Source organism: Strix aluco, chromosome 13 (assembly GCF_031877795.1).
Source record: "Strix aluco isolate bStrAlu1 chromosome 13, bStrAlu1.hap1, whole genome shotgun sequence".
NCBI lineage: Eukaryota > Metazoa > Chordata > Aves > Strigiformes > Strigidae > Strix > Strix aluco.
This window is the reverse complement of record NC_133943.1, coordinates 19,720,399-19,748,328: the sequence shown is the minus strand read 5'-3', so window position 1 is coordinate 19,748,328 and position 27,930 is coordinate 19,720,399. Positions and strand designations below refer to the sequence as shown.

General features: G+C 49.3%; 2 protein-coding genes across 11 annotated transcripts; one reads left to right on the top strand and one right to left on the bottom strand.

Moving 5' to 3' along the window:
- Window positions 1–604: 604 nt before the first annotated feature.
- Window positions 605–4,257, bottom strand: SMIM33 (small integral membrane protein 33). Of its 4 annotated transcripts, none has more exons than XM_074838556.1 (2): window positions 4,140–4,257; window positions 605–2,692 (listed from the first exon to the last, which is right to left on the bottom strand). In XM_074838556.1, exons 1-2 carry the CDS (start codon window positions 4,196–4,198, stop codon window positions 2,254–2,256), a joined length of 498 nt encoding a protein of 165 aa, XP_074694657.1. In that variant the 5' UTR covers window positions 4,199–4,257; the 3' UTR covers window positions 605–2,253. The 4 variants fall into 4 exon arrangements, with proteins under 4 accessions (XP_074694657.1, XP_074694659.1, XP_074694658.1 ...); XM_074838558.1 differs by lacking the exon at window positions 4,140–4,257 and adding an exon at window positions 3,458–4,114; XM_074838557.1 differs by lacking the exon at window positions 4,140–4,257 and adding an exon at window positions 3,230–3,446.
- ECSCR (endothelial cell surface expressed chemotaxis and apoptosis regulator) lies at window positions 3,861–26,598 on the top strand. Of its 7 annotated transcripts, XM_074838555.1 has the most exons (11): window positions 11,884–12,164; window positions 16,050–16,085; window positions 16,650–16,700; window positions 18,679–18,792; window positions 19,313–19,360; window positions 21,241–21,288; window positions 21,865–21,963; window positions 23,219–23,317; window positions 23,910–23,946; window positions 25,312–25,411; window positions 25,961–26,598. In XM_074838555.1, exons 1-11 carry the CDS (start codon window positions 12,098–12,100, stop codon window positions 25,967–25,969), a joined length of 708 nt encoding a protein of 235 aa, XP_074694656.1. In that variant the 5' UTR covers window positions 11,884–12,097; the 3' UTR covers window positions 25,970–26,598. The 7 variants fall into 7 exon arrangements, with proteins under 7 accessions (XP_074694651.1, XP_074694650.1, XP_074694652.1 ...); XM_074838554.1 differs by lacking the exon at window positions 25,961–26,598 and having other exon boundaries at window positions 11,879–12,164; window positions 25,312–25,951; XM_074838550.1 differs by lacking the exons at window positions 11,884–12,164; window positions 23,219–23,317; window positions 23,910–23,946; window positions 25,312–25,411; window positions 25,961–26,598 and adding exons at window positions 3,861–3,921; window positions 5,592–5,758 and having other exon boundaries at window positions 21,865–23,206.
- Window positions 26,599–27,930: the final 1,332 nt, after the last annotated feature.

Below are 27,930 nucleotides of genomic sequence, written 5' to 3'. Positions count from 1 at the left end.
TCTCTTTATTAATATTTAGACATTTTTAATCTTTTCTTTGCAAACACAATGTTTCCCTGCTGCGGCTGTCCTTCAGTGGGAGCTGCCGTGAAAGCTCCTCTTTCTCCAATTAAAGACTTTGTCTTGAACCAAGCTGCTGATCGGAAATGACACAACCACGACAGCCAGGTGACAACTCCGCCAATTCACCCTGGAGGGGTGACACCACCCCAGCGCACAGCTGGTGTCCAGACACGGTGTAGCCAGTCTGGGTACCACGATGCAGGTTTTGCAGTGGTTGTCAGGGGTTTCTTAAGCTCTTAGACTGCGCCCTCACCCTTGGCGTGGGTGACCACCCGGGTTATCACAACCTACAGCCACCGTTTAAAGAGATGTCCCTGGAAGGTGGTTAGTTCTTCAAGTGATGCTTGCTCATTAGCGATGTATAAATTAAAAAATAAACCCTGTGTTGACATGCAAAGGGAGGGGGGATTCTCGGTGATTCTCAGTTGAAATGACAGACCTTATCTCCTCTAACACAGGCATAGGAAAGCTGATAATGTACTATCACCTCTGGAAAACAAAAGGGAAAAAATCAAAACAGAAAACAACCCCCAAAAAAGTAATATAAATTATGTTTATTGTAAAGACCAAAATTTTCCAGCAAGTCCAACCACTACTTAGCTTTAAAGTAAGTAAGTGAGAAAAGAAGCTGGAAATAAGTGAGACAAAGGATGCTGGAGCATCTGCCATGTCAGAAATACCTCCAGTGCCCGGAGGAACAGGTAAAAGACCCTTTTCTTGTCCGACAGTGCACAGAGGGATCTGTGCAGAGGATGCAGCTTAGGATGGACACAGATCTGGCTTTTCTGTACTGGGATGTGGAGGGGAGAGGCAGGAACTGTATTTTGACTCCTGGGACTATCCAGCAGAATAAATCCTTGAGGGTGATCCCAGAGGCTGTGCTCCTTCTCCAGTGACTGTCCTCCGAGCCCACGCACTGAAGACAGGCTTTGATGTCCAGCTTCCACCAAGTGAGGAGAAACTGAGACCAATTTCTTCTCCAAAGAGATAGCCAGCACTTCCGGCAGCAGGAAGACTCCCAGGGCTGAGCAGGTCACCACGGTCTGCTCCCACCAGGAGCCTTACGGGGCTGAGGCTGAGGATGATGGTTTACCCCTCCATCTGCTCCCTCTGTGCCGCCCAGGGTGACCAATCCACATCAGCGTCCATCCCAACGGGGCTATGCCAACCCCACCATCGCTCCCTCCTCAGCTGGGACATGCCCTGCTGCTTCCAACGCTGGGATCACCCAAGTCACCAGGTCCCCAAGCAGAGCTTCCCTTGGCACAGGGACTGCAGACAGCGATGGGGACGGTGAAGATGACTGCAGTGAAGATGACCTCAGGTCTCCCCATCGTGCCATCGTGCATGGAGACGCTGCAGGCTCTGCCCATTTCTCCTCCAGTGCCAACACCTCAAGATGTTCGGCCAACTGCAAGGGGTGGCCAACGTGCCGTTATGACCTCTCCTGCCAATGCCATGTCACCTCTCTTCTCTCACCCACCTGCACCGGGGCACTGGACATGTCCTGTGCTGCTGGCTCCACCACTGAAACACCAACACAGGTTCAGGCGCTGCCTCCTCTCCTCTGGCTGCTTGCCAGGACAGGCTGAGCGCACGGCCGGGGCTGGCAGGAGGGAGGACAGCGTTTCGGCCCTCCAACGGAGGGAAAGGGGCTGTGACATGGAGGAAAAGGGGCTGGAGGCTTTTCTGTGCCATATAAATGGCATAACGAGGACACTACGCATGTGGAAACACCTTTAATCTGGAAAGCGATTCCAGATGATGTAACATCCAGCTCCTGCCAAGGGGCTGAGCATATGCCCAGAGCTCCACGGCTGGGGCAAGGACCAAGATAGCTCTCCTGGGCACTCCCAGACAGCGTGGGACAGGTAAAACCAGGGTGAGACAAAATAGAAGAGATGCTAACGCTGTCCCATGTAGGCTGACCCAGCCCCAGAGTCTGGGCTGGGGACCCAGCTCTTGCCTGGGGACAGTGGTCCCCCTGGGCTGGACCTCTGGGGGCTAATGATGGGTCACTGCAGTGACACAACCTTCTATCCGAGCCCACCTGGGAAGAGACATAATCCCGGGGGGCTAAAACCTCCACGTGTGGGAACCGGTGAGTCTTGGGCTAAGCTAACATGCCAGTCACTATTTTTCCAGTGGGACATTGTCCCTTGAGTCCTGCCCAGGTGGCTCACAGCCTTGTCACAGGTACGTGATCTCGATGACATCGGGCTCAGCACTCCCGCAGGGAAGCTGATGCTTGCAGGAGCACCGGCAGCTCACGCCAGCCGCGTCCACACCGCCCGGCTCCCGCAGGCAGGGCTGGGCAGGCAGCTTCTTCTGGGAGCCCAGCTTCTTCCAGTCCATGAGGTGCACCCCATCATCCAGGTCCTGTGGCATGGGCTCGTGGTAAAGGGTGATCTGGACAGTGCGGAGGTGGGGGCCGTAGTGCACCACAACAATGATGAATATGGCCAAGAGGACAAAGATGACGACGATCATGGAGATCATGGGCAGGGCATCAGATTTCTTTGTCACACTCCTGACAACAGAGATGGGAGTGAAGGCAGCTGCATCCTGGGGCTCAGGCTGTCTCAGCTGGCTGCCGGGCATGGAGGTGTTCATGGCTGAGCAGGCTGACCTGGGACAGAAACACGGGGTGGGAAGCGGTGACCACCAAGCAGAGACTGTCCGATGTCCTTATCTCCTGCCCTCGCGTCAGCACCTCCTGCCTGCACGTGCAGCTGCGGGGGAGTGGGACCATCTCCTAAGTGCTCCCTCCCTCAGGCTCACAGCACAGGATGAATTTTGGTGGTTATAGCTGGGGTTGTAGGGCTGGCGCCCTGGATGCATTCAGCCAGGGAGGTGATGCCCTGCGGCCCCTTGTCCTGGACACCTTCGGCGTGAGGGTCTTCCCTCCCCGCTGCACCTCACTCCCCAGCTGCAGCCAGTGATGGGAACAGGGAGCCCCCGGGGAGGAACCCTCCACCCTCCCCTCTTCACCCCCAGCCCCATGCTGCTAATCCAAAACCAAACCCCACCGGGACCTCCCTGGGAGACCCAACCCCACCAAAGCACACCACAAGGCATCCCTCGAGATGGAGCCAGCACGGGTGGGAGCAGGGGGCAGCAGGGGGAGAGGAGGGAGGGACAGCCCTCCCCAGCCCCGCAGGGGTACCTCGGCGTCCCTGCTGCGTGGGAATCATCATCTCCAGCGGCGAGGCTGGGAAGCTGAAGGCAGGACCAGCAGGAAAACCTCCAGGATGGTTCTCCAGTGTAGGAGCAGCCAGACTTACCTCAGCGGCTGCCACGTCACGCCTCGGCCCCACACACCCCCGGGACTCCCCGGGGCAGAGGAGGAAGTGTCTGCTCATCCCACGGGCAGGAGAGGTGCTCCTTTACTTACCCCGGTGCCACATCAGCGCCGCCACCCCCTCCCTCGCTATCACACACCCTCGCTGGAAAAAACCTCCTCTCGCCCGCTGCAAGACAAGCGCCCTTTTGTTTGGGGGAAAAGGACCTATCACCCTTTCGACAGCACACATGCAGCCCCCGGATGCCTAACTGCAGGAAACCTCCCTCCTTCCACTGACTCGGCGTTAAAATTTAATGCGGTTAAGAAATGGGTGTTAAAAATCACCCTTCCGCGTGGGAGCTCTTTGCACAGCCCAACAAAGTGTACCCACACAATGCTGCGGGCTGGAAGGACCCTCGTCCCAAGAGGTGATGCAGCCCCAGGGTTGATTTTCTCTGCCGGGGGGTCCCACTGCTGCAGAAGGACCATTTGTCAGCACTGCTGTGGCCAGCAGCGGTGTGAGCCCACGGCAAAGCTCTGGACCCTGGGACCCGCTCGGGAGGAGCCAGTGCCAGGTCAGTGCTCACACAGCTCTCCTCTCGCACAGGGATGCTCTCAATTCCGGCAGCATTCACCCCTGCCCCTGGGCCAGGGATGCCGTGTGGTCAGACCCCTTGCCACCCGGAGTGACCCTGAGCACACCTCAGAGCAGAAAAGGTGAATCCTCTGGAGTTTTAGCCATTACAAAACATGTCTCCCCATCTTTCTGTCCCCAAAATAACACTGCTCTTACCTGGAGGCTCTCAGCAGACAAGCTGGGGTGAGTATTAAGGCTCCGTCTTTCCTGCACATGGGGAGGACGGGGTGGGAAATGCCTCTTCCCCCATCCAGCCAAACCAGAAGAGATCTGGTTGCTTCTGGGAATTTGCACTCATTTCAGGATTCAGTAAAACCTTAATCTACAAGCGTAATCTCTGAGCACGACATCTGTGCGAGAGAGAGAAAAAATGATGGGGGAGGCTGCTACCAGAGGCTTTGTAAAAGCAAAGGCGGCTGTGGGATGCTGGCTGCTTTTGGCCTGGTGGTTTGCTGCGCTTTTTGGAGGTGATTGAAGAGACCCACTGAAATGCAAGGAGCTGTGCAGTGCACAGGAGATCTCTCCCTCCGTTCCTGCCACCGTCTCCTGGTCATGGAAAGCAAGGACCTTGCCAGCAGCATATGACACCCCCTTGATGTGCTCCACGCAGCAAAGGAGCAGCCCCATTGTCCTCGGACATGGCTCTGCAGCTTTCCAGGGGGCTGTGGGAGGGGGCTGGACCAGCCCCTCGAGCCAGGAGACACAATCCTGTGGATTTGCATCCTAAATACCCACACAGACCCTCCGAGACAGAGGGACACGGCAGCCTTTCCCATGCGGGGACACAAAGACCCTTCTCCTCCCCCCAAACACCCATTCACATCCAACACGGGGCAATTTGTTACCTCTGAAATTGAAACTATGACAGCAGGGGACAGAGAGACAGACAGGACATGCATAGACAAGTGCATCACAAGGTCAGGGCCAAGAAACCAAATGCCCCGAACCCCTTGGGCTGGATGGGGGGCAGAACCAGCCCAATTTTCCAGTCCCTCCCCTTGTCAAGGAATTGGGGTCAGGGTAAGTCAAAGCCTGCTGTGCACTGTTTGTCCTGTGGGGAAGGATGCTGCTGTTACCTGAAAAGCAGCATCCCAAAGCCAGCATCCTAAAACCAGCAGGTGCTGGTGCCCAGACTCGCTGGAACTGCACAGGGAGGTGCAGGGCATGGGGCAGCACTGCCTGCTGAGATAACCTGGCCCCACGAGGAGCAAATATTTCCAAATCACTTCTGGAGATGTTAAGAAATCCTCTCTCGGTTGGGAGGGGAGGACCGGCTCCTCCAGTAGCTCCTCGCCCAGGAAGGACCAGCACAGCCTGCAGCCCTCACGGCTGATGTGGAGCAGATTGGGCCTGGGGTGCACATCCTCACCGCAGACAAAGCGCCTCCCAAAAAAACCAAGCACCATCAAGAAGCTACTGAGGCCCAAAGCAGGGCAGGCCCGCTGTGACGCTGCTCTCCCCCGCTATGAGAGCCGAATACCCCAACAAATTGATGGCGAGGTTTCCTTTGCCGTCGGTAAGCGATGTCTCACATCCTCTCCAGCCATAATGGGCTAAAAAACACAGTTCCCCTGTGGATTCAGCCCGTTTCCTTCTATTCTTTAACAGGAAGCTCTGTGAGAGTCAGCCCAGGCAGGCAAATCGCTCCTCACCCTCCTGTCCCTCCCGGGATGGACAGAGCCTTAGCGGGGCTGCAGAGCCACAAGCCACCGAGAAGATGCTGGCTCCGTCCGTCCATCCGCTCCTCTGGCTGCTCGGCTGCGCGCTGGTCCAAGGTGAGATGCTCCGCTCACACCCTGGGCAGGGTGAAGCGGTGCTGGGTGGGGGGATTTGGGGAGCCCAGCTTCATCGGAGGCACCAAAGGGAACCGGCCAGGCGTTCGAACCTGTAGTAGCTGCCATCAGAAAGCTCAGCCTAAAAATTCAGGGGTGGTGGGTGTCAGGTTGCTGGGAAAAATGCGGCCATACCAGGTTTACAGGGTTTATTTGATGGCACTGGAATAAAAGGATTTATTTCCTGGTTAACAAAAGGAGTGTTTCTGCTGGGGGTTGTGATGCTGAGTCATTTTATAGTGACTTTTGTCAAATAAGCCTAAAGGTAGAACATTTCAATGTACAGGACATTATTTTCCTCAAAGGTGTTTTTTCTTTGGCTGATTTTAATTTTTCCTCTCATTGACATCAATATAAAGACCATGTGCAAGACTCATGCAGAACATGCCTCATACTTATTGTAATAATTCTGCTCCTTTGTGATAATTCTGCTTTAACTTCATCCCACGTGAGTCACGGTGTGGGATGAAGGAACCGGTTTCCTGCTCTGAAGGGTGACAGGTTGTTTTTTCCTGCATCATCAGGCACCTCTTGTGTTGCTGACAGCTGTAGTAGCTAGGACCTGAAAAGCATCTGAAGGAGCATAGAAACAACATCATTGCTGCTTCTAAGAGACAACACCTTAAAAAAAATGTGTCTCCAGTCCAAAGTTTTTATCATTAAGCCATAAAGTTGCCTATGGGTTACAGCCACTGTGCTGGTAATAATGAGATTTTTAAAAGGCAGAGAATACAGAAACCAATTCAGTTAGTAGCTGTGTAATTCCGAGAAGAACACATGGATTGGAAAACTCCTCTCTTCCTTAGGGGCGATACTGCTGGCTTCAGCAGAGGGGTGAATTGTGCCTGGTATCAGACAAAAGGCTTTGAGACCCCTTGGCCATACTGCGATGCTCCCTAAGGCCTGCCCAGAATGCTTTTTTTCCTCTTAAAACTACTTGGTATGGTTTTCACGGGACAGGAATGCCACCGAGGTTGTCAGACACCTTCTCTGGCTCGGCAGCATCACGCCCAGCCCCCTTGCCCGGCACAGGACCGCCGGCTGCGCTGCCTGAGATTCACCTCCTGGGTGGGTCCGGCTGCTGCAGCGTCAGGTGGAATGGATGCCAGCCTCTGTCCTTGGGTCCCAAACACACCGCTTCGTCCTCCGCAGGCTGCTTCTAACGATGGGGCAGGGCCCGTTCCCACGGGACGTGCGCGCCGCTGCCTGCGGATGGTGATAACGGCACTGCTGATGCTCACGGTGCAGCCGCTGCTGCTGCCGTCGTGCCCCTCCGGCTTCCCTCAAAACACCCGGCCTTCCCCCTTGGCATCTACGCTGTCTCACTCTTCTGCATTGATCCGACAGTTCTGAAATGGCTTTTTTAATTTCACAGCAAAGTCACTAAGGTGGGGTAGTACTTGGGGCGGGGGGGAAGTTTCTGCGCAAGGCAGAGCAGCAGGCTTCACCAAAGGGGCAGGGATGGGGCCAGTGATGCTGCTGGTTTCCCAACACACAGGCAGCTGGAGAAGGGAATTACGGGGCTCTTGAACAAGACAGAAGAGCTCAGAGGTCTCCCTGCACCTGAGGAGATAGAGGTAACTTTGCAGGAGAGGCAGAATTTGCTTTGGCTGGGAACTAATACCTGCCTGTTTCCACACAGGCCTTTTTCTTTTTTTCTCTTTATTGTGTGCAAGTTCATTAATTTATTAATGAATTTATTATTTCTTAATTTAAACTTCTAAGCGCGCACATTTATTTCTAAAGGGAGGTTCAAATACTGTTATTTTAAAATTGCTGAAGTGGGAAGGTTTGGAACATTTCCTCCCCCAGAAACACTTAACAGAAAATTTGTCCAAACAAACCTCTTCCTATGAACCGTTTCCATTACAATGGGCAGCCATTTTCCAGACAAAAGATTTCCACTGAAAAATTCCTCCCTGAAGCTGATGAGAACCCAGCAGGATTTTCCCACTGTTGCTCCATCCGCTGTGTCACTGCCTGTCAATGGATAATGCCATGAGAAGCATGGCATATCAAAAACATTTATATATGTTGATATATATTTTTGATACAACCAAAAACATGGGGTGCAGCTAGAGGACAGACATTCAGCTACCAGGAGACCTTCCAGATACAGTACTTGCATCCTTAAACCAGGGCATCCAGTGCTTCCTAAAGCACTAAAGGAGACGCCAGCACAACCCTGACTTGATGAACAAGGAAGAGAAAGCAGGAGGTGGTTAGGAGAAATGTTTGTTCACAAAACAAACTGCTCCCTTCTAGTAACACGAAACCCTACAGATCACTCTGCAATTCTGACCGAAGCGGCTGGAGATGGTTTCCAGGAATTATGTCCCATTTACAATAGGTGAGTCAACAACAGGTGTCCTTGGAGGAGACAGTGCTGGTAACCAAACACCAGGAACGCTCCTGCTGGGAAAGCCAAGGCGTGGGCTTAAGCCCGAGGCTGGAAAAGGGAGATCTGTGCCTTACAAAGGCCACCACTGCCAAACCTTGGCTAGCAGGTCTCGTTACCTCACTGCCCAGAGGAGCCCTCTCAGCATGACCCAACCACAACGAGGAGGAACTGCCCATTCGGGGTTTTTTGTAGACTAATGGACTGGGGCGGGGGGGGGGGGGGGGGGGGGGCGGGGCGTGGTGTGCTGGTTTTACCTTTCAGCTGAATCATCCCAACACAGCAGAAAGAAGCAAAGTCCTCTCTAGTATCTCTGGCTGCGGGGGTGTTATAAGATATAAAAGTTTTAAGGAGGCTTTGCCCCTAATGCTGGTAGCTGGTGAAATTTCCTACAAACCTGGTAAAACACCAGGGATGCAGTTAAATGGTGCTGCCTTACTAGCAGTTGGATTTCACGGGTTAGGGAGAATCTTCTTACCTCTTGCTGGTGAGAAACCACGGGCTTGGGACCCAGTTCCCTGAGGCCAAGGTTGCTGATCCAGGACACAGGGACAGGACAGGGATGCTGCAGTAGAGGACCAAAGCTAATGGCTTGCCACCCCATGCGAAGAGGGGGCAGAGGGAGCTCAGGTGGAACTCTTTGTTGCAGCAGTGTGGAAGAGGAGGCTGTGGAGGTGTGGAGCATGTCCTCCCACCCTCTGGAGTGAGCTGGGCAAACCCTTCTGGCACCGGGAACAGCCACTGGGCACAGACATCACTGGTTCTGGGGAAGGGAGGGGACCCGAGGTGGGTCTCCCCCACCTTTCCCACCACCACCAGGCACAACCACAGCCCCTGCACACTCCTGAGGGCAGCACAGCCCTTGGTAAGCAGCTCCAGACATATGATTCAATAAGCTCCTCTCGTGTGTTAGCTAGAAGTGACTGGAGTAGATAAAAATCCTGGAGTCACACTGGGATTAGTGGATTAGAAATGAGGGAGAAGCACATCACAGCTGACAATGCATCAGGTGAGGACACAGGACCACCGGGCTTTGTGTCTGCCGCTTATCACAGCCACATAACACTCCTGTGCTTTGCTTTCCCCAGATATGAAATAGGGATAATAAAAGTACCTCTTCCATAAAGTGCTTTGCAAACTGGGAATAAAAGTGATATCACCAGGGTCACTCACCTGAAATCTGGTCTCAGATGAAGCTTGTCAGGCCAAGATGCTTTACCTGCTCTTTGGCTGCTGCTTCTGCAAGACTCAGCGCTTTGGGCAGCAGCTGCACGGTGCCTCCCTGGCACTGGTGCTCTGAAATGACTGCAACCAGGCAGGGACATCCTTCAGCCGCTCCCCTGGGGTTCAAGACAGAAAAGAAAGTGGAAAGAATAGGAATTATGAGAAATTCTTTTGCCACCAGCCCCCTTACACACCTTGTCTCCTGGGTCACTAGGTGGGAGCTGAAGCGATCCCAGCAGATCACGTTCCTGCAGGGTGGTTCACAAACACTGCGCAGCCTGGCTGCTACCAGCAACACCCAGATAAACCTGGGAAATCTTGGAATTACTGGAAAGAATAATAGATTTTTGAATATGCTTGGAAATGTAGTCAAAGCCCTCCATGAACTTGGGGGAAGCAAGCTGTATCTGGTAGGCACTTACCGCTGAGCCACCACATTGGCTGTGGTGCCGCAGGGGATGGTAACGCTGTCACAGGGCGCCTGTCCCGAGGTGCAGCGTACAAGCAAATATAGCAGCTGGAGCACTCAACATTGGGAATAAAATCATACAAAATGATGAGGACCACCTACAAGGTGGCCTGTGGAATGGTAGGACCTTGGTTGGTAGCCTCACCAAGGTGTGAAAGCGGCACTGCTGAACTAGCCTGCAACTCGTGACACTTCCTCTGCGCCTCAGTTTCCCCATCTACAGAAAACAAAGCATAGCTAACACTACCCTTCTCCTCTGTAAAGTGCTTTGAGATCTGCTGATGAATAATATTATTTTTTAAAAAATGTAGGCAGGCAAAAAGCACACACTGGGCTCCAGCTCCCATTAAGCCTGGATAGGTGGTCCCCCACCTTTCATTTGAACTGGGCGTGGAGTGATTTCCTTCTCCAAAACCCCAGACCCAGCGTCAAACCCTAGGAGCAGCGTAGCCAGAAGGGCAGGACCCACGTCACCAGCACTGCAGAGACCAGGAGCAAACACAGAGCTCTAAAACAAGCAGGTCGCAGAGGAAACTGGAACCTGTAAGCAGCTGGGAGGGTGACGGCACAACAGCCTGATGGGTGTTTACTCCCCAAACACCACGGAGCAGAGGTGGTGCAGCCAGGAGAAAAGCCATACTGCTTTCCTCTTCCATGAGCAACCACTTTTTGTGGAAAAAACAGACCTCAGCATGCACAGTGATGTGGCAGAGCCCACACCGTGCATGCGGTTTCCCCACATTGTTTGTCTCCCAGCTTGTTTTCTACATTCAAGTGGGTTTTAATTGACTTCCGCTAAGATCTGCTTCCAGAACAGCTCACCAGAGAGGAGCACAGAGCGTGATGCTCAGAGAGGATGCCCAGGCCTGGGTGCAGCCTTTGAGGAGGGGCAGAGGAAGGCTAAGATTAATTTTAATTGCTGACAAGATCCGGGTTTAATTCCCGGCTCTCTAAACTTTCCATAACACTTTGGCCAAGTCATTACAATTCAGAACCACTTGGCAGTGAGCTGCCAAACCCCCCATGTCATCTGGGAGTTAGAGGCTTAAATACCTCTGTGGATCTGGGACCTGATTAGGCTGTCAGTTATCCAGCCTGCATAACGACACTTTCTCTCCTCCCCAGGAGTTCTACCTTACATTTCTGCTGCCCCTCAATGCAGAGACACCTTTTTTAGGTGCTTAATAAAATAGGACCTAGACTTTTGCAGAGCTCTCCGCTTTCCACATTTCCTAACACAGGATTTTTTTCCATGTGAAAGCCCTAAGAATTGGTGGTTGTTGATCTCTGCTGCTTCAGCAGCTGCTGTGTTTCACCCAGGAAACAGCTGCGTTGTGTTAAGCGGTCAGTATATTTTTGTCATGGGTCATTTGACAGAAGTGGCAATATATGAATTGAAAAGTCTAATTTTAGGTGGCTAGGTCTCTTTTCTGAAAGCGTTTATGCAACCTACAAGCAGAGGGTGACGCCGAGGTTGGTACAGCAAGGCTGCACAATGTCCCCAGGGGCTCTGCAGCTCCCTGCCATGCAATGTGCTACCGGGGGCATCACCACATGTCCCCCCAAAACTGCCAGGGAAGGATAAGAGTCCAGTGAGTCCAGGGCTACACGTCATCAGGGATAGACAGTCCCTCTCCATCACCAGTTCTGAGCGGACAGGACCAGTCCCCGTGCCTTCATACTAGTGCCAGCGATCCTCCCCTGTGGCTCCATCCCTCTATCAATGCAGACAGGACAGCACAAGCCCTTCTTGAGCCTCATCCAAACCCTGCTGAAATGTTTCCAACTGCTGGCGCAGGTCTCTGCTACAGCAGTGCTGCTATACAGAGGCTCTGATGTAAAGTTTGGGATTTTTTACATGGCAGTGCCTCTCTCTGGTCAGCAGCTGGAGAAACCACTCTCTAATTAATTGCCAAAAATAATACCAAAGTAGAAATACCTAAAATTCACATTTTTTTTGTTTCACATCCTTCTCTTTTTGTGCTGAGGAGTGAGCAGAGTGAGCTGCTGGCTCTGGGAACATCTCAGCTGCTGTGAAAGAAGGCTCCGTGGAAAGATCCCTCTGCTCTCAGTCTAACACTCACATCTAACTGCACAGAAGAACTCCTGCAAATAACAGAAATCCAAAATTCCCCTGCTCATCCTCTGGAAAAATTAACCAAAAAGCAGCTTGTGCTGAGTCAGAGCTGAAATGCACCTGCAGCTCCGACGCACTCCTCTGCAGCCCCGACGCGCTCCTCTGCAGCCCTGTGGCTCTGGTGGGTAATCAGGGGTTTCCCCATTACAGCAAGAGCAGAAAGCTGTATTTCCCATCATAAATCCCTCAGCAAGCTCCCCGTCTCCACCTAGAACTGCAGTCTGGCTATAAATCACTTGCACCCAAACACGCAACAAATATCTTGGCAGCGCTTACACTCAATGGCGAGTCATTAGAACGGCTTTGATGTTTATTGCAATTACAGCTGCGCTGGCTGCCTCCTGATTATTATTGTTAGCTGTTTATACAGCCAGGGCCCTCTGTGGAGGGGAGCAGGGCTGTGCTGGCAGCAGCACCCGGAGGAAATGGTTTCCAGCACTGTTTGCACGAGAGTCCCCCGGGATGTCTGCAGGGAGCCACGACGCGTGGCATGTTTTTGTTTGTACCCATCCTGCTGCCCAGCCCCACGAGGTGACTTGGGTCTCTTCCTGCTTTGCGCACGTCCGTCCCGCTCCGATGTAATTCAACCAGGATGCTAGGCACCTTCACCAAAAGAAAACACCTAATATTTGATTATTTGAGTTGGCAGGGAAGGCATAACAAGCAGCAGTGGCCAGAAGTCAGAGCCAGACCTGCTCTGCTTTGAAATAACGTTCAGTTGTGTTTAGAGAAGCCAGGACCATTTATTCCTGAGTAAAGTGGCAAAAGGGGATCTCCACCCCTTGGCCTCTTCACAGCAAGAGCAGTCACTTCTCCACAGCAAAGCTCAAATGCAGCAGACCAGGGCGAGTATCTGCTTGGCCAGGCGAACTCCAGGGACTGAGCAGTAGAAAAAAACCTGCTTATTCATCTTATTTACAACAACTCCAAGGTTTAGTTTTGCAAACGGAGAACTCCTTATGAGCCAGTGCTCTGGTGTGACCTTCAGCGAAGGGCTGAGCTGTGGTGGAAGAAAGCGTTGGGTACCATCCTCTTCCTCTTGCCCTAGCACCAGGGATGCTGGAGCTAACCCACAGGACGGTCCCATCAGTGATGGCAGTACAGGGCAATGTCATCTGCCTTGGTCTCACCTTCCTCCCCTCCCTGCAGGCTCTGTTCAAGCTCTTGGATTTCTCCTCAGCTGCACCAAAAATGGTGGAATAAGCAGCCAGCTCAGCACCTTTATTACCCTTTTCCTTTGACACAGACTAAGCGTAGACAATAGCTCTTTCTTCAGTGATTCTTGATGCTTTCACATGTCATGTACAATAAAAAGCACCTGTGATAAATTAAAAAAGAAAATGTGTTACAAGCAGCTACTCCTCCCCATGAGAAAATAAGACAATGGCTTCTGCAAGGGAATTTTGGAGAAAGAGGAGCTGATTGAGCTTGGCAGCTGCTAGAGGATACTGGCCCCCATGATGATCTCAGCACATTATTTTTTGTGCTGAATGTACAGAGTATCTTAAGGCATTTGCAAACCGATGTCCAGAAATTGTGTTGTAAAGCTGTTTAAGGAGAGGAAGCCCAGTGACAAAGAGAAAACTTGGCAAAATCTTGGGATCAATGGAACCAGCCCAAGTCACCACATGTTCTCTGACTAGCTGGGCCCCTGGGGAGCAGGCAGTGCCCCACAGCATCCCAGGCAACAGGGCTGCAAAGGGGTGCACCCCTCTTCCTCAAAAGCAGCATCTCTACCTCTTTAAGAAGGGCAACTGTGTGCCCAAAAGATCTTTTTTTCCATTATATTAGCTGATTTACTAAGTGATGTTACATCTATCCATAATCCTGTCTATGCTACTAGACTGATACTCATTTAACCTGCTCTTCAAAACCTGCAGAAGTTATTCCATGATTCTCTTGCGCAATCACTCCTAGCAACTCAGTCTCCTTATGTCAAGGCAGTTTCCTATTGCCCAGCCTCCCTTTTCCTTGTTGCAGTTAAAGTCCTTGTTTTCTGGGCCTGTTCCCAGTGGGTTTAGAAAACCAATTAGTCCCTTACTCTCTATGTAATTAAAGATCTGATCATATCTCCTCTTTCACGGACTGAACAAGACAGATTTTGCCAGCTTGCTGCCCAGTAAGCTAGAAGAGAAAAGCATGGAAAAGATCTGAAGAGTCAGGTCTGATTTTCACAGCCAAATCCTATCTGGAAAGAGACCATGTTTTATTATGTATTCACTGTGGTTTACACACTGGTTTGGTTCCTGTTTGGCTGGGATCATTGTCATAAAGCCTCAGACAAGAAAACAATTATGGCTCCCACGCAGTTATGTGAGAAAAATGAGATCAATCAGGAGCTCACTACACCCAGGTGGTCCCAAGGAGGGGGCTCTGAGCCAAGCCCTGATAACCCACATACACTGGATGCTAAAGATCTCATTCCAGAACCACACCACTGTCAGGGCATTTATCTGACCTCTTTCAGACACCTACAGCATAGGTACCTCCCGCAAAGTTCATCACCTACATCACCTCTACAGCTCCTGGTAAGAAATGGGTTGTTGCAGGCTGTGGCTCCTCTAGCCACAGCTAGAGTAAGGTAGAAATCTGAAATAGGTAAGGTAAGGTGGAGATCTGAGATAGCTCAGAGGGTTTTGGAAGTGCCTGGTCCTCTTTGGTGAGAAAGAGACCCTGGAGATGAGCTCTCCTGCAGGCTGGCAGATGGATCTCACACACAGGGAGGACAGATTCTGGCTGTAAAGGGGCACACAAGCACTGCTCTGGATAGCACTGCGTTGCTGGATCTCCCCTCCTGCCACCCCACGAGGCGCAGCATCCTGCAAAGCTACGTGGCATTACAAGGGGACAGCAAAGCTGGAAGCATTCAACCTTTACTGCTATACCTTTTCATCTGAAATCTTTAGTGCTCATGGGTCTCTGGTGAGATGGATCACCAGTGGGATCAGATTCAGCTGATTTCATTAATCTTAACTACAGACAGCACCAGGATCACCAGCAATAACCATTTAAAAATACCAATTAGGATGTGCATTTCCAAAACAACAGACTCAGAGTCACCTTTTCAAAGTTAAACCAGTTGGGTTTGATTTGAGCATTTAAAGTGCATTTTCTGGTTCTTGTCCCCAGGCATGGGAACTGGACATTTCTTTCTTCTGTTTTAAATGGTAGCATTTTTAATTGGCATCTCATCTAATCATATGAATCCAGGAGCTGGGGCTTAAAGAAAAACACCAGGGATCCTGAGAGTAGGCAACATGGGGGACTGGCACAGGGATGCTTTGTCATAAATCCAAAACAAAAACAACAAAAAACCCAAACAAAAATACCTTTCAGTTGAGAAACCAGGGGCTCAGTGCAACACCCAGAATCCTGGGAGAGCAAAGCCTTGCACAGACCCACAAGACTACCCGGGAAGGCAGCTCCGAGTCAGCCCCGAAGCTGCAGCCCCCTCGCTGTGTCCAGGCTTACACGGGCACAGGGCTGCAGCCAGCTTCCCAGGGTGCAAACACACGGGACAGCAGGATCAGAGGTAGGAGACAGGAAAGAAAAACAGTCTCATCATCTCCTAGAAGCCTTTACAAACCTCATCAAGTGTGTGTCTTTAACTCTTTAAACAGCCCCAGAATAGAGGTCAAGCAGCCTTTCTCCACCAAGACTGAGCTGGAGGTAAACAGGTCACAGGGAGGGAACGACCCCACTGATTTATATGGCCTTGCACATTCCCTGTCAGAGAGGAAGATGGCTCCCTGAAGGGCTCAAGCTCCATCTGGGAATGAGGGCATTTACCCTGGCTGAGTAAACTCCAGTACTAATTTACTCAGAACCTGATAGTTTTGCACTCAGTGTTTGCTACTGCTTCTTTGCTAATGCCTTTGGGGAAATCATGTATTTCAAAGTCATTCCTACAGAAGATGAGGAAAACCCAAACCACACAGCAAGAACACCAACGCATTAGTGACAGTCACAGATTAGCACCACTAATACTCTTTTTCTTTCATTTCAGGTACTACAACCTCCACCTCTGCCCACGCTGTAACAGGTACCTCCTGAGCTGTGAGCTGCTTTATGTGTCTATTTGAATGTGGATCCACATGCCCATGTGGGGATGCAAACGGAGAGTCCACAAATGGGAACCGGATAAAACTCCCATCTGCTGAAGCACGTTCTCCAGGACGCTGCGTTGCCCACCTCTGCCTGCCCCATCTATCATCATTCACCCCCAGATCTCCAGGGGCCATCAAGGGCACTGCACCCCAGAGGATGATCTTGCCTGACTCCCCTTTTTGTCTGGAAGGAGCACTGCAGTGTTCCAGGAATCCTAGTGAAAGCAGAGGGATCCTGCCTCATCTTTGCTCCCCATTTCCCCCAGCTATTTCCTAGCAGTTAGTGTGCTCCCCTCCATGGATCCTCAGAGCCAAGGCCCCTATGGCCACACCAGTGACAAACTCCCTCCTTAGCATCTCTTGCCCCCATCACCCTTTCAGCTCTCACTGGCTACAGTGACCCCTTTCCGGACAATCCTTCAACCCTTCCCATGGGGACACTGCCAACAAGGAGCACGTATAGGAGACATGACCTCCGTGTCTCTCTGCTTGTGTTACAGGTCAATCCCAATCAACAACACAAAGCTCTGAAGTAAAGAACAATATCTCAGGTAATGCTCATCTGGAGACCTAACAGTGCAGCTCAGGGGCATCCTGGCTTGTAAGTGGTCTGACTTTCAGTCCAGCTGGGCCATCTGGCAATAAATGGGGCTGTGCAGCTGCAGGTTAGATGAGAACAGTGGTGGGGAAGAAGCAAATTTTGTGGCATAAGGGCTTCTGATCCAGTCAGTTCACCCCAGAGGGATCAAGGCACAGAGGTGAGCAACAACAGGGAAAAAACCACCAAATTGAATAGGGAGCAGCAGGGTCAGCAGGTCACAACCCAGGGAAGTCCCTGGGCTTCGCATCTTGGGCACACAAAGGATGCGACTGCCCAGAGCCCAGGCAAGGAGCCAGGCCGGGCGCTGTCCACGTTGGTGCATCCTCCCACCTGGTGTCACCCGCTCTGCTCCGCGGCAGCTCCGCGCGAGGACCGCCGGGTGTGCACAGCACCTGCGAGCACAGTGCCCCGCACGCCAGGGCTGCCCTTGGCTCCTGCTGCTGTGACAGAAATAACAGCAACGAAGTCATTGTAAGAGCTTCCCTGCATTACACCTACCCTTCAATACTGCTCTCTTGACAAGCCTGGCCACATTTATTTTTATAACTACAAACTATTTATTTTTATAACTACAAACTTTCAGTGCTTTGTACACCCTCAGCACCTTCCATACAACAGGTCAACATGTTCCCCATTTCTCCAGGAGGAAAAGGGGAAGCATGAAGAGGCTTGTCCTGATCTGAGCAATGTCTGTGGCAGCACAGGGACCAAACACTGCCTCGGCTCTAATTTAGTTATTCATGCTGGGGATTTTGCTTTGTTATCTACCTCCATGGAAACAGCAATCACTCATAAGGACAGAAAAATATTTAAAAGTAATATGAACCTCTGAGGAGTTCCCTTACTTCATTCTCTTTTTTCTGCACTCTTCTGCTGAAACCAGCTTTAGGACACTACCACATGTACATGGTCACACAGAAGCCCTGGAAGTGGGTGTAGGGAGGTGTTAGCAGAAAGTTACATGTTTCAGTCTGAAAATAGACAAAACCAAATACACAAGAAGGGATCTCTCCAACTCCAGATCCACCTCTGTTAGTCCACTTGAATCTTTGGAGACAGATCTCTTCCTGCTATGTTGGGGGGGGGGGGGGGGGGAATCTTTCTGCGCATAGCTACCCCTCCAAAGGGACCCCAAAAATATAAAGGAAAAAGATCTCAAAAAGATCTCAGATTCTGGTTTCATGCCTTGCAGAATAAATAAATGTATTCCTAAATTCAAATATTTTGGTGAAGCATTTAGATAAAAGGGAAAAAAAAACAACCTACAACCTTAAAACATTTTCACTCTTTTCTCATTTTTACTGGAAAGCCAAGAGAAGCCTAGACAATGAACTTGCCTACAAATTCCAAGCTGGTGATCCACTCTTCCTTACAGAGGGCTTATTGAAAAATTTTTCTTCACACATCTTGCTGTGGATCATGTTCTTGCTATGCAGCTTTGAGCAGCAGGTTGAGGAAGATGACAGAGCCTCCAGACCACTGCAAGAACTAAATTATTTGTGTTTAGAGACTCTCAGTGAAATGAAACATATGAGTTAGCATTTGAGATAACAAGCAAACACACACGGGTGTCAGGCCGCTCTAGCCAGTTAAAGTGTCCAGTGATAAAAATACCTTTGTTTTCAAACCAGAAAAAAAGCAGTGGCAAAAAGCAGACTTTCTCCATGTGTCTCCTGAGCTCTGCCAGCTCAGCACCTCCATATGCTAAAAAAAAGCAAAAGCTAATGCCGAAGAACAAGAACTCCCCAACTCTGAGCAGGACAAAGGCTATTTCCTTGTCTACTCATGCCCGTGCTTTCCCGAGCAGATTATCCATAACTCCCAAAGAGTTGGAGGACTCTGCAATAGACACACCCTCCTCCAGGCTGTTTTGTAGCGAGCTTGTGGTGAGCAGAGCTCTTTGAACTAACGCTATGCTTCCTCTACAGAGCCTTTAGTAAACTCAACACCACCAACCAACTTGAGTCTCACCTCTGTGGGTCAAGCTACTACAGCCAAATCCTCTTCCATCACTACAAAACTGCTAGAGCCGACTGTGCAAGGTAAGTATGGAAAACTCAAATTTTTGCTCAGGCAGGACTTGTTTACGCATCCCTCCTCATCCAAGCACAACTGAGGGCATCAGAAAGACTGGGCTAGCCCATGCCATGCTACTTATTCAGTAGCAGCAACTTCTGAATCTCTTTGAGTCTTTGCTAAAAGAGCAGCTCATTCCAGCTCCCCAAGAGCACAGGGCTGGACACAACTATGACCTAGATGTGGCAGCTGCACAGCAAGCCCCTGTCAGAAAAGCCAGATCGTGCTTTACCAGGTAATGTTTTGTGGAGGAGCTACAGGCACCCCAGCCTCCCTAGAAGACCTCTCCCAAGTTCACTCTCTAAACTGACTGCACAGCTTGCTAGCTAGACATCTTGACATTGGTTTGTCAAGTCCCAATGTCTTGGGAAGGGAAGTCTCATGCAAACAAAGTTTTTTACCCCATGGAAACCCAACAGTTCTCCATAGCACAATTAGTAGCAGCTTTAAGAGTTAATTCTCCTTTCCCATGTTTTCTTTATCCAGATGATAAGACTAGTGGAAGCAGAAGCACAGCAGCTTCATCACCTCAAGGTACTTTGTCCTTCTATAGAGTAACAATAAGTTTAGATAATTTCATGGCAATTAGCTTACTTGGTTCACATGGTGCAGGTTATCTAAGCACTAGTCTTTATCTTAGGGTTGAGCCATCAGTAACACCCAAAATAATGTTTGGTATCCTTACAAGCAGTGATAAAACACAAGACCAAATGCACTTAACATTCTCTACCTGGGATGAACTTGAACAGTTGAAAGACTAATCTATGTTTAGGAAAAGGGACCCTTTTAAACACCCTTTTTAAAAAAAAATAATTTTGCTTTTGACAGTTTAACGCACCCTGTAAGCAAAAATTAGAGAATTCAGTAAGAGTTTTCTCAGAATCCAAGAGAGTGGGAAGACTGAAATCTGACAACTGAGCTGATTCCCCATTACAGATTCAGCCTCAAAAATCTGCAGTGGTCAAGATGGAAACTGCTTTGCCTCTCCAAGTACCTCTCAGATCTTCTCTAACACAAGCAAGGTTAAAAACCCGTGGTCAGCTCTGCCTGCACAGATGTCCAACCAGCATGCCTGTGCCCAGCTAAGCCAAGAGCCCTTTGCATAAGAGCAGATTGCTATTAATTATAACCCTGCTTTATATCTGAAAAGCTCCATACATCTTTGACTATAGAAATGTTGCTGATGCTTCCAAAAGTGAAGTCTCCCGTTGTTTAAAACCCAACACGTCCCAGGGATGGGGTATCCATGCCAGGCTCAGCAAACCACGGCTTCTGCCCACCACCTGTGGCTCGAAGAACAATTTCAAAATGAAACAAAGGGTTTGATGACTGGTGAAAAAATTGCACAGACCCTGCTTCTCAGGACTGTTCTGCTTCATGTGGTTACCCATTTCTGAACCAGCTAGATTTGTTATTTCATACTGATTCCCCTTTTTCTTCTTGCTTTTGGCAAAATTACATTTGAAACAGTAGTGTTTTCTGCAAGACAGGAACCCCAGTTTCAGCTGCATGCCCCGCGGTCCACTGCAGAGTGCCAGGAGCTGTTTCACACTTCTCCAGACAGCACATACTTTTGGCTAACGCTGCTATTGGGAATGTGGGGATGGGAATGGAGGAAAGACGATCCTACGTGACCTACTTCTGATGATCTAAAGTATCATTTTTAGTCTCCTGACAAGGCGTGTAGCTCTTCATTAAGGTCAATGCAGATAATCTGGCCCTTCCAACACACACCCAGGAGGCAGCAAAGGGTTTTTTCCTCTGTACAAACAAAACACACCGGTTAGCTTTAAATTTGCTTGCACGGGCATTGGAAGCAGCTGTCACAAACCAAACAGCTTCATATAAGGCAGTTCATCCCATTGAGAACTCGAGTCCTTGCTCGAACAAACCTCTATGCTGCCACAGTTAGACTACATATGGTGTACAAGTTAGCCCAACTCAAACTAGCTTAATTATTTCTAGATAACTCAGGACAGCATACGCACTAACTCAACTCCAGGGACAAGCTGAACAGTCAATCCACACCCATATTCTGCAGAATTTCTTCCCCAAGCAGACTTTTTTTTACAGTCTCAATGGTTATGAGCAATAGCAAATCTGTAACCTTCCCAGTTCCCTCTTTCAGTATTCAACTGCTGTGCCTGCCCAAAAACTGCATCTGGGACTGCAGAACCTAAACAGTTTATATGAGGGTATTTGAATTTTGGTTCCCTGAGTTTCTATTTGGACATGGAAAATAGTACAAAGTATGTTTGGTGGGAAGATTTTTAGCCCGAATATTAATTCCATGTGTTCCCAGATATCATGAGCATTACTGTGAATCTGTTCTCCTCTCCAGAATGTCCATTAATTCTTTTGGTTACTAGATTACACTCAAGGACAAGACTCCCATTCTGCGTTTCTCTATGCAGGTCAAGAGCCCAAGAGAAGTGAGAGTGCCACAACACCAGCAACTCAAGGTGCTTCCTCCTTTCTCAGAGACATGGTTATCGCTAGATGCTTTACAGCCCTTTTCACAGCCAACAGCAAGGCCACCATACTGCTATCTTCAAGGCAGCATGGTGAACAGCCGATGCTGGCCATCCCATCTAGCCCTTGAAAGGCCTGTAAAGCTCCACAGAAGGAGCACATTGAAGCAACCTGTTGAGCCTGGGAACAGTGGTTGTGGGTCACAGCAGGAAAGGTGACACTATGGCAAAAGGTTGTAAAATGAGTAAGACGGGACAAGCCTCCCCCTCAGATACACTGCCAGATCAGTCCTTCACCTGCCACGCTCAGCTCCATCACTAGGGCCCCAGCAGAAAACCCTGTGGGTGTTCTCAGACTGTCGATAAAAGGGGCCACACCAAGGCAATCCAATTCCCACACAGGTCTTGGTCACTTTGCTGTTAACGTTGATGGGGCTGACCATGATCCGACATCATTCTCTTCAACAAAGCACAAGTGAGAGTTGGGTCCTTTAGCATTGCTAGGAATCCTCTTGCCAACCTTGGAAGAAAGACTTTATTTAAAACTACCTTTTTTCCCTCTTGTAGGCACCTCAAAGCCAGTCACCCCAACACCAAAGTACTCTGGCCACTTGCCTGAGCCCACTCCGACAGATGAGAAATCACCACTGACAGTGGCTGCTTTTGGTAAGGTCTTGTGCAACCTGGGGAGAGGAGGGGGATCAGTTGTGACAGACCACACTGGTTTGGACACCCAGCTTCAAAGATGCTTCCCGGGAGATGGCTCCACAGTTTTCTTCTTCAGCATGCCTGGTCCTGGAGTTTTCAGAGTGCAAGGGAAAACCCTTGAGAAAAAGTCTTGTCACCAGAAGGCAATAAAGCACCTAATAAATACTCCCAGACATGCCCAGTATACAAGGGACAGACAATTTGGATGTCCATCATGGCTACACCTGAGCTTGGGATCTTGCTCCCAGCACCATGTTAGGATAAGACCAGGGCACAAACGATCCCATGCTATGCCTTTGTTTCCCTGATAGTGTCTAGAATAAATACACTACCCACCTGGAAGCTTAGACTTTTTTTTTTCCCTGCAAACCTGCTGGCACTTCATTCCCACCCTGCCGTGCTGCCTTCCCCTGTACAGTTGCACCCTGCTTGGCAGGAAGCAGTCAAGTCCTCTGCATCCTTCAGACCATGGAAGGATGGAGCGAGAGATGCCATTCCTTAACCTGGCAACAGATTTGAAGACAGGCACAGGGTAGATTTGAGAGACCCACTCTGCCTTGGGTGATACTGTCCCCCTCCTCCATGAAGACAAGCAAAAAAACCATTTTTCTCATTTCTATCACACTATAGGAAAAAGTGTTATTTCAGAAGCATTTTTAAAAGCCAAGTGTTAACTCTGTAAGTATCATTTGCTTATATCCTCCAAGGAAAGCCACGAGAAGTCCTGAAGCGGTCTTAACAGGACAGGATTCCCATGCAAAGAATAATTTGATTTACTGAGGCCAGATGTCAGAATCAAATCTGCACTTAGCCACTGGTTAATGAGACAGATAACATCATTCACAGTCTTTAGCTTGTCTCTCCCCATTATACTATGTATTCACCTGACTTTATACACCTTTAGGATAACTGTAGTAGGGACATACTGACTTCAATCAATCCCCAGTGTAACCAGCTGACTCCTGCCCTGCTGTCACTGCCTTGCCAATTAAATAATCATCAGAAGCCCTTTGAGGCTAAAACACAAGAGGCTAAAGCCATTTGCTCTAGTGACTACTTACTTCTCTGCCTATTATGTACCATACTCATTTTAATGAAAATACTGATTTCCTACCCAAGTTTTGATGACAGTCAAAGTCTTTCCACTACCCCTGAAGCCGAGGACAGGCACGTTGTTATATCCATCACAGAGAGTTCTTTCCTCCATCCCCAGGTGTCATCAGCTTCATAGTTATCCTGATAGTGGTTGTGATCATTCTGGTCAGCGTGGTCAGCCTGAGGTTCAAGTGTAACCACTCAAAGGACTCAGAAGGTATTTGCCTGGGGTCATCTGTCTTTTTGTAATCAAACAGTCATCAGTTTCTACATGGATCTGGCAAATCCTAAAAGATGGTTTCAAAAAGCTTATACAGTGGGGAGGGTTTGAAGCCAAACTGGAACACAGATCCAGCAGTTAGGGATGTAGCATGACCACCTCTTTAGAGCCCCAGCCCAGACTCATCTGGCCGAAGGGAACAGTCTCAAGTTTGCTGCAGTTAAATGTGCAGAATTCCAGAGGTGGGCAGCTCTTACAGCAAAAGACACGGAGCTTTCCCTCGGAATCGCATTTCCCACTAAGCAGTGCCCACTAGAGGGCAAGGCTGCTCTACAGCAAGACGGTAACTGCCAAAAGACCAAGGGATGCTAGTGACTAAACAGGCAGCAAAGTGTTCAGTCCTGCCTGGATGTGTTAGTTGAAGAATTTTCTCTAATCAACTCTCAAATATTCCCCGTGGTGTCTCTAATCTCATTCGGATTTCATTCATAACCCTGTACAATGCAATTCTGAATATAGCTGACTTATTTTATTGCTTAGCTGTGATGTTTTCTCACCTGTCCATCATCAACTGTCCTTCTCCCTCCAGACAAACAGAAACCAGGAACCTCCATGGTATCAGAGAGGTAAGGCTGCTCACACTATTCACATCCTATTGAAAATGACAATTTTATTCCAGAACTAATTTTAGCAAGGAAAAGAGGCTGCTTTGGTTCTGTCAGGCGGAAGCATTTCAAGACTTGAGACAGGTAAAAAAGCAAAATGAGCGTTGACAGCATCTCATCTTCTGCCTGATCGAGTCAAAGGTAGAAGTTCAATATTTAGTGGCCTCGTTTCAAGGCTGCACTGATAGATGTGAAGACTAATCACCTTCCAAAATGAGTTTGCTTGTCTTTTTTTGCCTAGATACAGGCTTGAGGTCTAAACTTGGGTTTCTGGATCTCAAAGCAGCCTCAGTGAGATGAGATCAAGTCACAAAAATACCTTCCAAGATGCCTATTACTGTTATCTAGCAAGAGCAGGATAAGGGGGACCCAATCCAGAGACCTTTGGGAGAGAAGCACCAAGTGAAGGATGGGCCATGTGAACCCCATGGTCCATCACTGCTACCCAAGAAGAGAGGCTGCACGTGTGGGAAAGCAGCAGGAAACGAGAGCTGGAAGGGACCAAAATATGTTGCTTCTACTTTTCCACCTGATAGTTTCCTACTATCAGGTAATAAACTCTTCTTTGGAAAGAGGCAAGGGACACCGGGAGCAACATCCCTAAATATTTGGGTCCCAAATTTGCATCAACATCAATGGTTCCCAAATACCCTTAATGACCGTGATCTGCAGCCACTGAGGCAGAATTTATCAGAGCAGAGGACAATGCCCCCGAGGCACCCTAATCCCCAAAATCATCCAGCCTTCACTGGCACTAAGTGCACATCCCAGCCCTCAGGGTAGGGAGAAAGGGGAATTCCACTTTCCTAACACTTGTAACTCTCACTCTTAAAAGGGACACTGGCAATACATGAGCAGCAGCAGCATGGATGTAATTATCCAGGGCTCCCTTTGTATGACAAATAAGGGCATAGGGCACAGGGACACGGTAATGTTTCCTTCTGTTGCAGTTCTGGTAATGGCTGCAGGGCTAGGTGGTCATTCAGGCACTGAGAACCAGATCCAAACTGCTCCTTGATTCTGCCTACAAGCAGTAACACGGGTGACAATGGTGCTTTCTGTCAGGCAAACACCGCCCATCCAAATTTGTCTGAACACACTGCTTGTTTCCCCAGAGGTCTCTGAACCTGTGTTCAGACAGGGGTTGAGGAATTTGGCTCTAAGGATGGGCCTCAATCAGGACAGCAGTGCAAAGGGCAGCACAAGTCAACCCTGGTCCCCTGTACCAGTCAGCCTCAGCCTTTCCTGTTTGCCTCCAGTTGTGTGGACAGGAACTCTCTTCTCTCATTTTCCAGAGTAGTTAATACTGCCTTCTCTTCTTGACAGCTGCTCAGCAGGCACAAGCCAGAGGGATAACAGTATCACTCTGATCTCCATGAAGAACATCAACATGAACAACAGCATGAGTTATCCACCGTCAGAAAAGGTTTCCCTTTTAAGCCTTGTTTTTTAGAGAGCTAGCTGGGGATTATTTCTCTTGCTGGATAAGAGCATGCCTTTGAGGTATTTCTTTGCTCTCTTACTCCTTCAGAAAGGTAATAAAAAAAAAAGCTGCCATCAAACTCCTAAAGGTCCAGACTGGTTCCAGTGAGCCTGGTGAAAGTTTGGGTGCCCATCTCAGGTTTATCCAAGCCGCCTGAACTCAAGGCATCAAGTATACCTCACGTATATAGGTGCCATCACCTAGGGGCAGCCATCAGAGCTAGAGTGGTTTGTCATTAAATGAAGAGGTAAATAAGATAGCCTTAGTGAAGTCAAGGTCCCACCCTCTAGTCCAAGCTTACCACGCTCCTGCTCCACAGGTGATGTTGGAGCACGGGCCCATCAGGACTCTCAGATCCATTCCACACAAGTACTTCACATAATCTGAAGTGCTAAACTAGCACTGGGACTGGGTTTGAGGAAACACACTGCTTAACTTCTTTTGCCAGCCCAAACGTGCTCCTTGATGCACCATATTTTGTTCCTTTTGCAGGTGCTATGAAGCCAAGGGCACAGAGCTTGAAGCTGACTCGTGACAACCAGCAGTGACTTTCTAGGTTCTTTTTTTTGTTTTTCCTTGGAGAAAGAGCAAGGGTGGACTTTATATATAAATTATTATGTCCTTTCTGATCAGTACATTTACAGTAGCATCCCACATAGCTTCCTTGCCTGGGGTCTAAGGGCTTTCTCCAGTTACAGCCTGCCATACTCAATGGTTGATATCTAACTCTATTTTTTATATGCCTTCAAATCCTCAGATTATTCCAGCAGCAAGAAGCACCAAGGAACCATCTACTTCGCTAATAAACTGCTGCCTTAGATTACTGGCCTTTATACTCTGTGCCAGCCAGTCACAGGCTCATTAATCAGTATAGCCCCACATTGAGTCAAACCTGTGCATTAGAAAAGCATGATCTGAAGCTGAAGGCCTAATGGGATGTAAATGGCCAAGTGCTCGGCCAAATCCCAGCCCGACTGCTCCAAGGCCCTTATCCTTGGTGCCCTCGTTGTCCCCACAGTGGTGGGGATGATCATAGCCACCTACCTCACAGGGTTGTTGTGAGGCTATGGTAATCAATGTCTGTAAAGCATTTGGAGAGCCATGAATTAAAGGTGCTGCTGAAATGCAAACTGCCGTCGTAAATACTTTATTATTAGTAACTGAGCTTCAGGCAGGCAGACTGCTATCTTCCCACAGGTCCAACATGCTCAAAGAAGACTCATCTTAAGTAAAGAACAAGGTCTCTGCACAGACAGGGTTTTATCTGAGTGTGAAAAGCAGTGGCCACAAGCAAAATGCTGAGCTACTTCAGCTCCTGAAGTCTGGCAGCCTGAGTTTGCTGGGAGAGCTTCTATCTTCTATACCACCGCTTCCAAAAGCTTCCTGATAGACCAGAAAAGCAGATGCCTCTTCCAGTTCAGCCAGAGCACCCACCTTATGGCAATACCAAGAACCACCAGCACCCCCGCCCCCCCTGCCCCGAGTCCCACGATAATGAGAACAGTCCTCCATTAGCCTTCACAGTGCTCACGTCGGGAACCAGCTGGTTCACAGCCTGAGCTGGCTCAGATCCAGCTGCCAGTCACTTTTACCACCTACAGCAAAATACTTACCCTTATAAGCCGAGTGACCGAGGATGATGGAGGCGTCAATACCCACCCTCCATGTGACCGTAAGAGAAACAATGCACTGTTGGGTATTTCTGGAGGTCTCAGCTGCCTTATTCAGCAGCATAACATACTAAAGCACTAACTCTGCAACTGCCTTTGCCCATCTTCACTGTGACTCCTGCTCGCAAGCTTCACCAGCTCCACAGTCAATACAGACCTCCAGAACACCTCATCTACCCGGCAGCAGCACGCTGAGATACTGCCTTCTCCTAACATGAGCATCAACATCCATCAACCCTGAAAGTAAACTGTGAAGCCAGGGAAAAAAAAGACCTAGCCAAGCACTCAAAATAAGTATTACTGCAGACATTCCCCTGCACAGTTCAATGAAACATAATAATTTAGACTGATTTAATTTTATAGGATGGATAGGAGATGTTTACTGGAATGTGCAGTGCTAGAGGTAGCTGTGCTTTGCTACAGTGGTTATCCAGTGGAACTGGATATCCACAATGGCAATGAAATGTTCAGCAAAATAAATGCAAAGTTTTCACAACTCCTGCTAAGATCCAACATATTTTCTATCTTTAACATATGCACCAGGATAGGTTATTTTTTAATAATGAAACTTTTCTGTTAAAATTCCTGAAAAATAAAATGACATGACTCCATTTACCAGCCTCCACCAGACCGGTGAATTTGCTCAAGCCCAAGATCCCAGGTGATTCCCAGCTAGGTGGATCCAGATAGCTCCAGACCCCAGAGGCCTGTGACTTGGTGCATGGAGCATGACAAGTAGGTTTTTAGTCCCAGGAAGACACCACAAAGGCAGCTGGTAAGCACCTGTGATAT

Bases quoted from the DNA above. Each gene is read 5' to 3' on its own strand.
- SMIM33 (XM_074838556.1), bottom strand. From the start codon at position 4,198: ATGTGCAGGAAAGACGGAGCCTTAATACTCACCCCAGCTTGTCTGCTG. The intron at 2,693-4,139 runs GTAAGAGCAGTG...TTTCTGTCCCAG, and splicing joins TGTCTGCTGAGAGCCTCCAG to GTCAGCCTGCTCAGCCATGA.
- ECSCR (XM_074838548.1), top strand. From the start codon at position 12,098: ATGCACCTGCAGCTCCGACGCACTCCTCTGCAGCCCCGACGCGCTCCT. The intron at 18,793-19,312 runs GTAAGTATGGAA...TTCTTTATCCAG, and splicing joins GCTAGAGCCGACTGTGCAAG to ATGATAAGACTAGTGGAAGC. The intron at 21,289-21,864 runs GTGCTTCCTCCT...TCCCTCTTGTAG, and splicing joins CACAACACCAGCAACTCAAG to GCACCTCAAAGCCAGTCACC.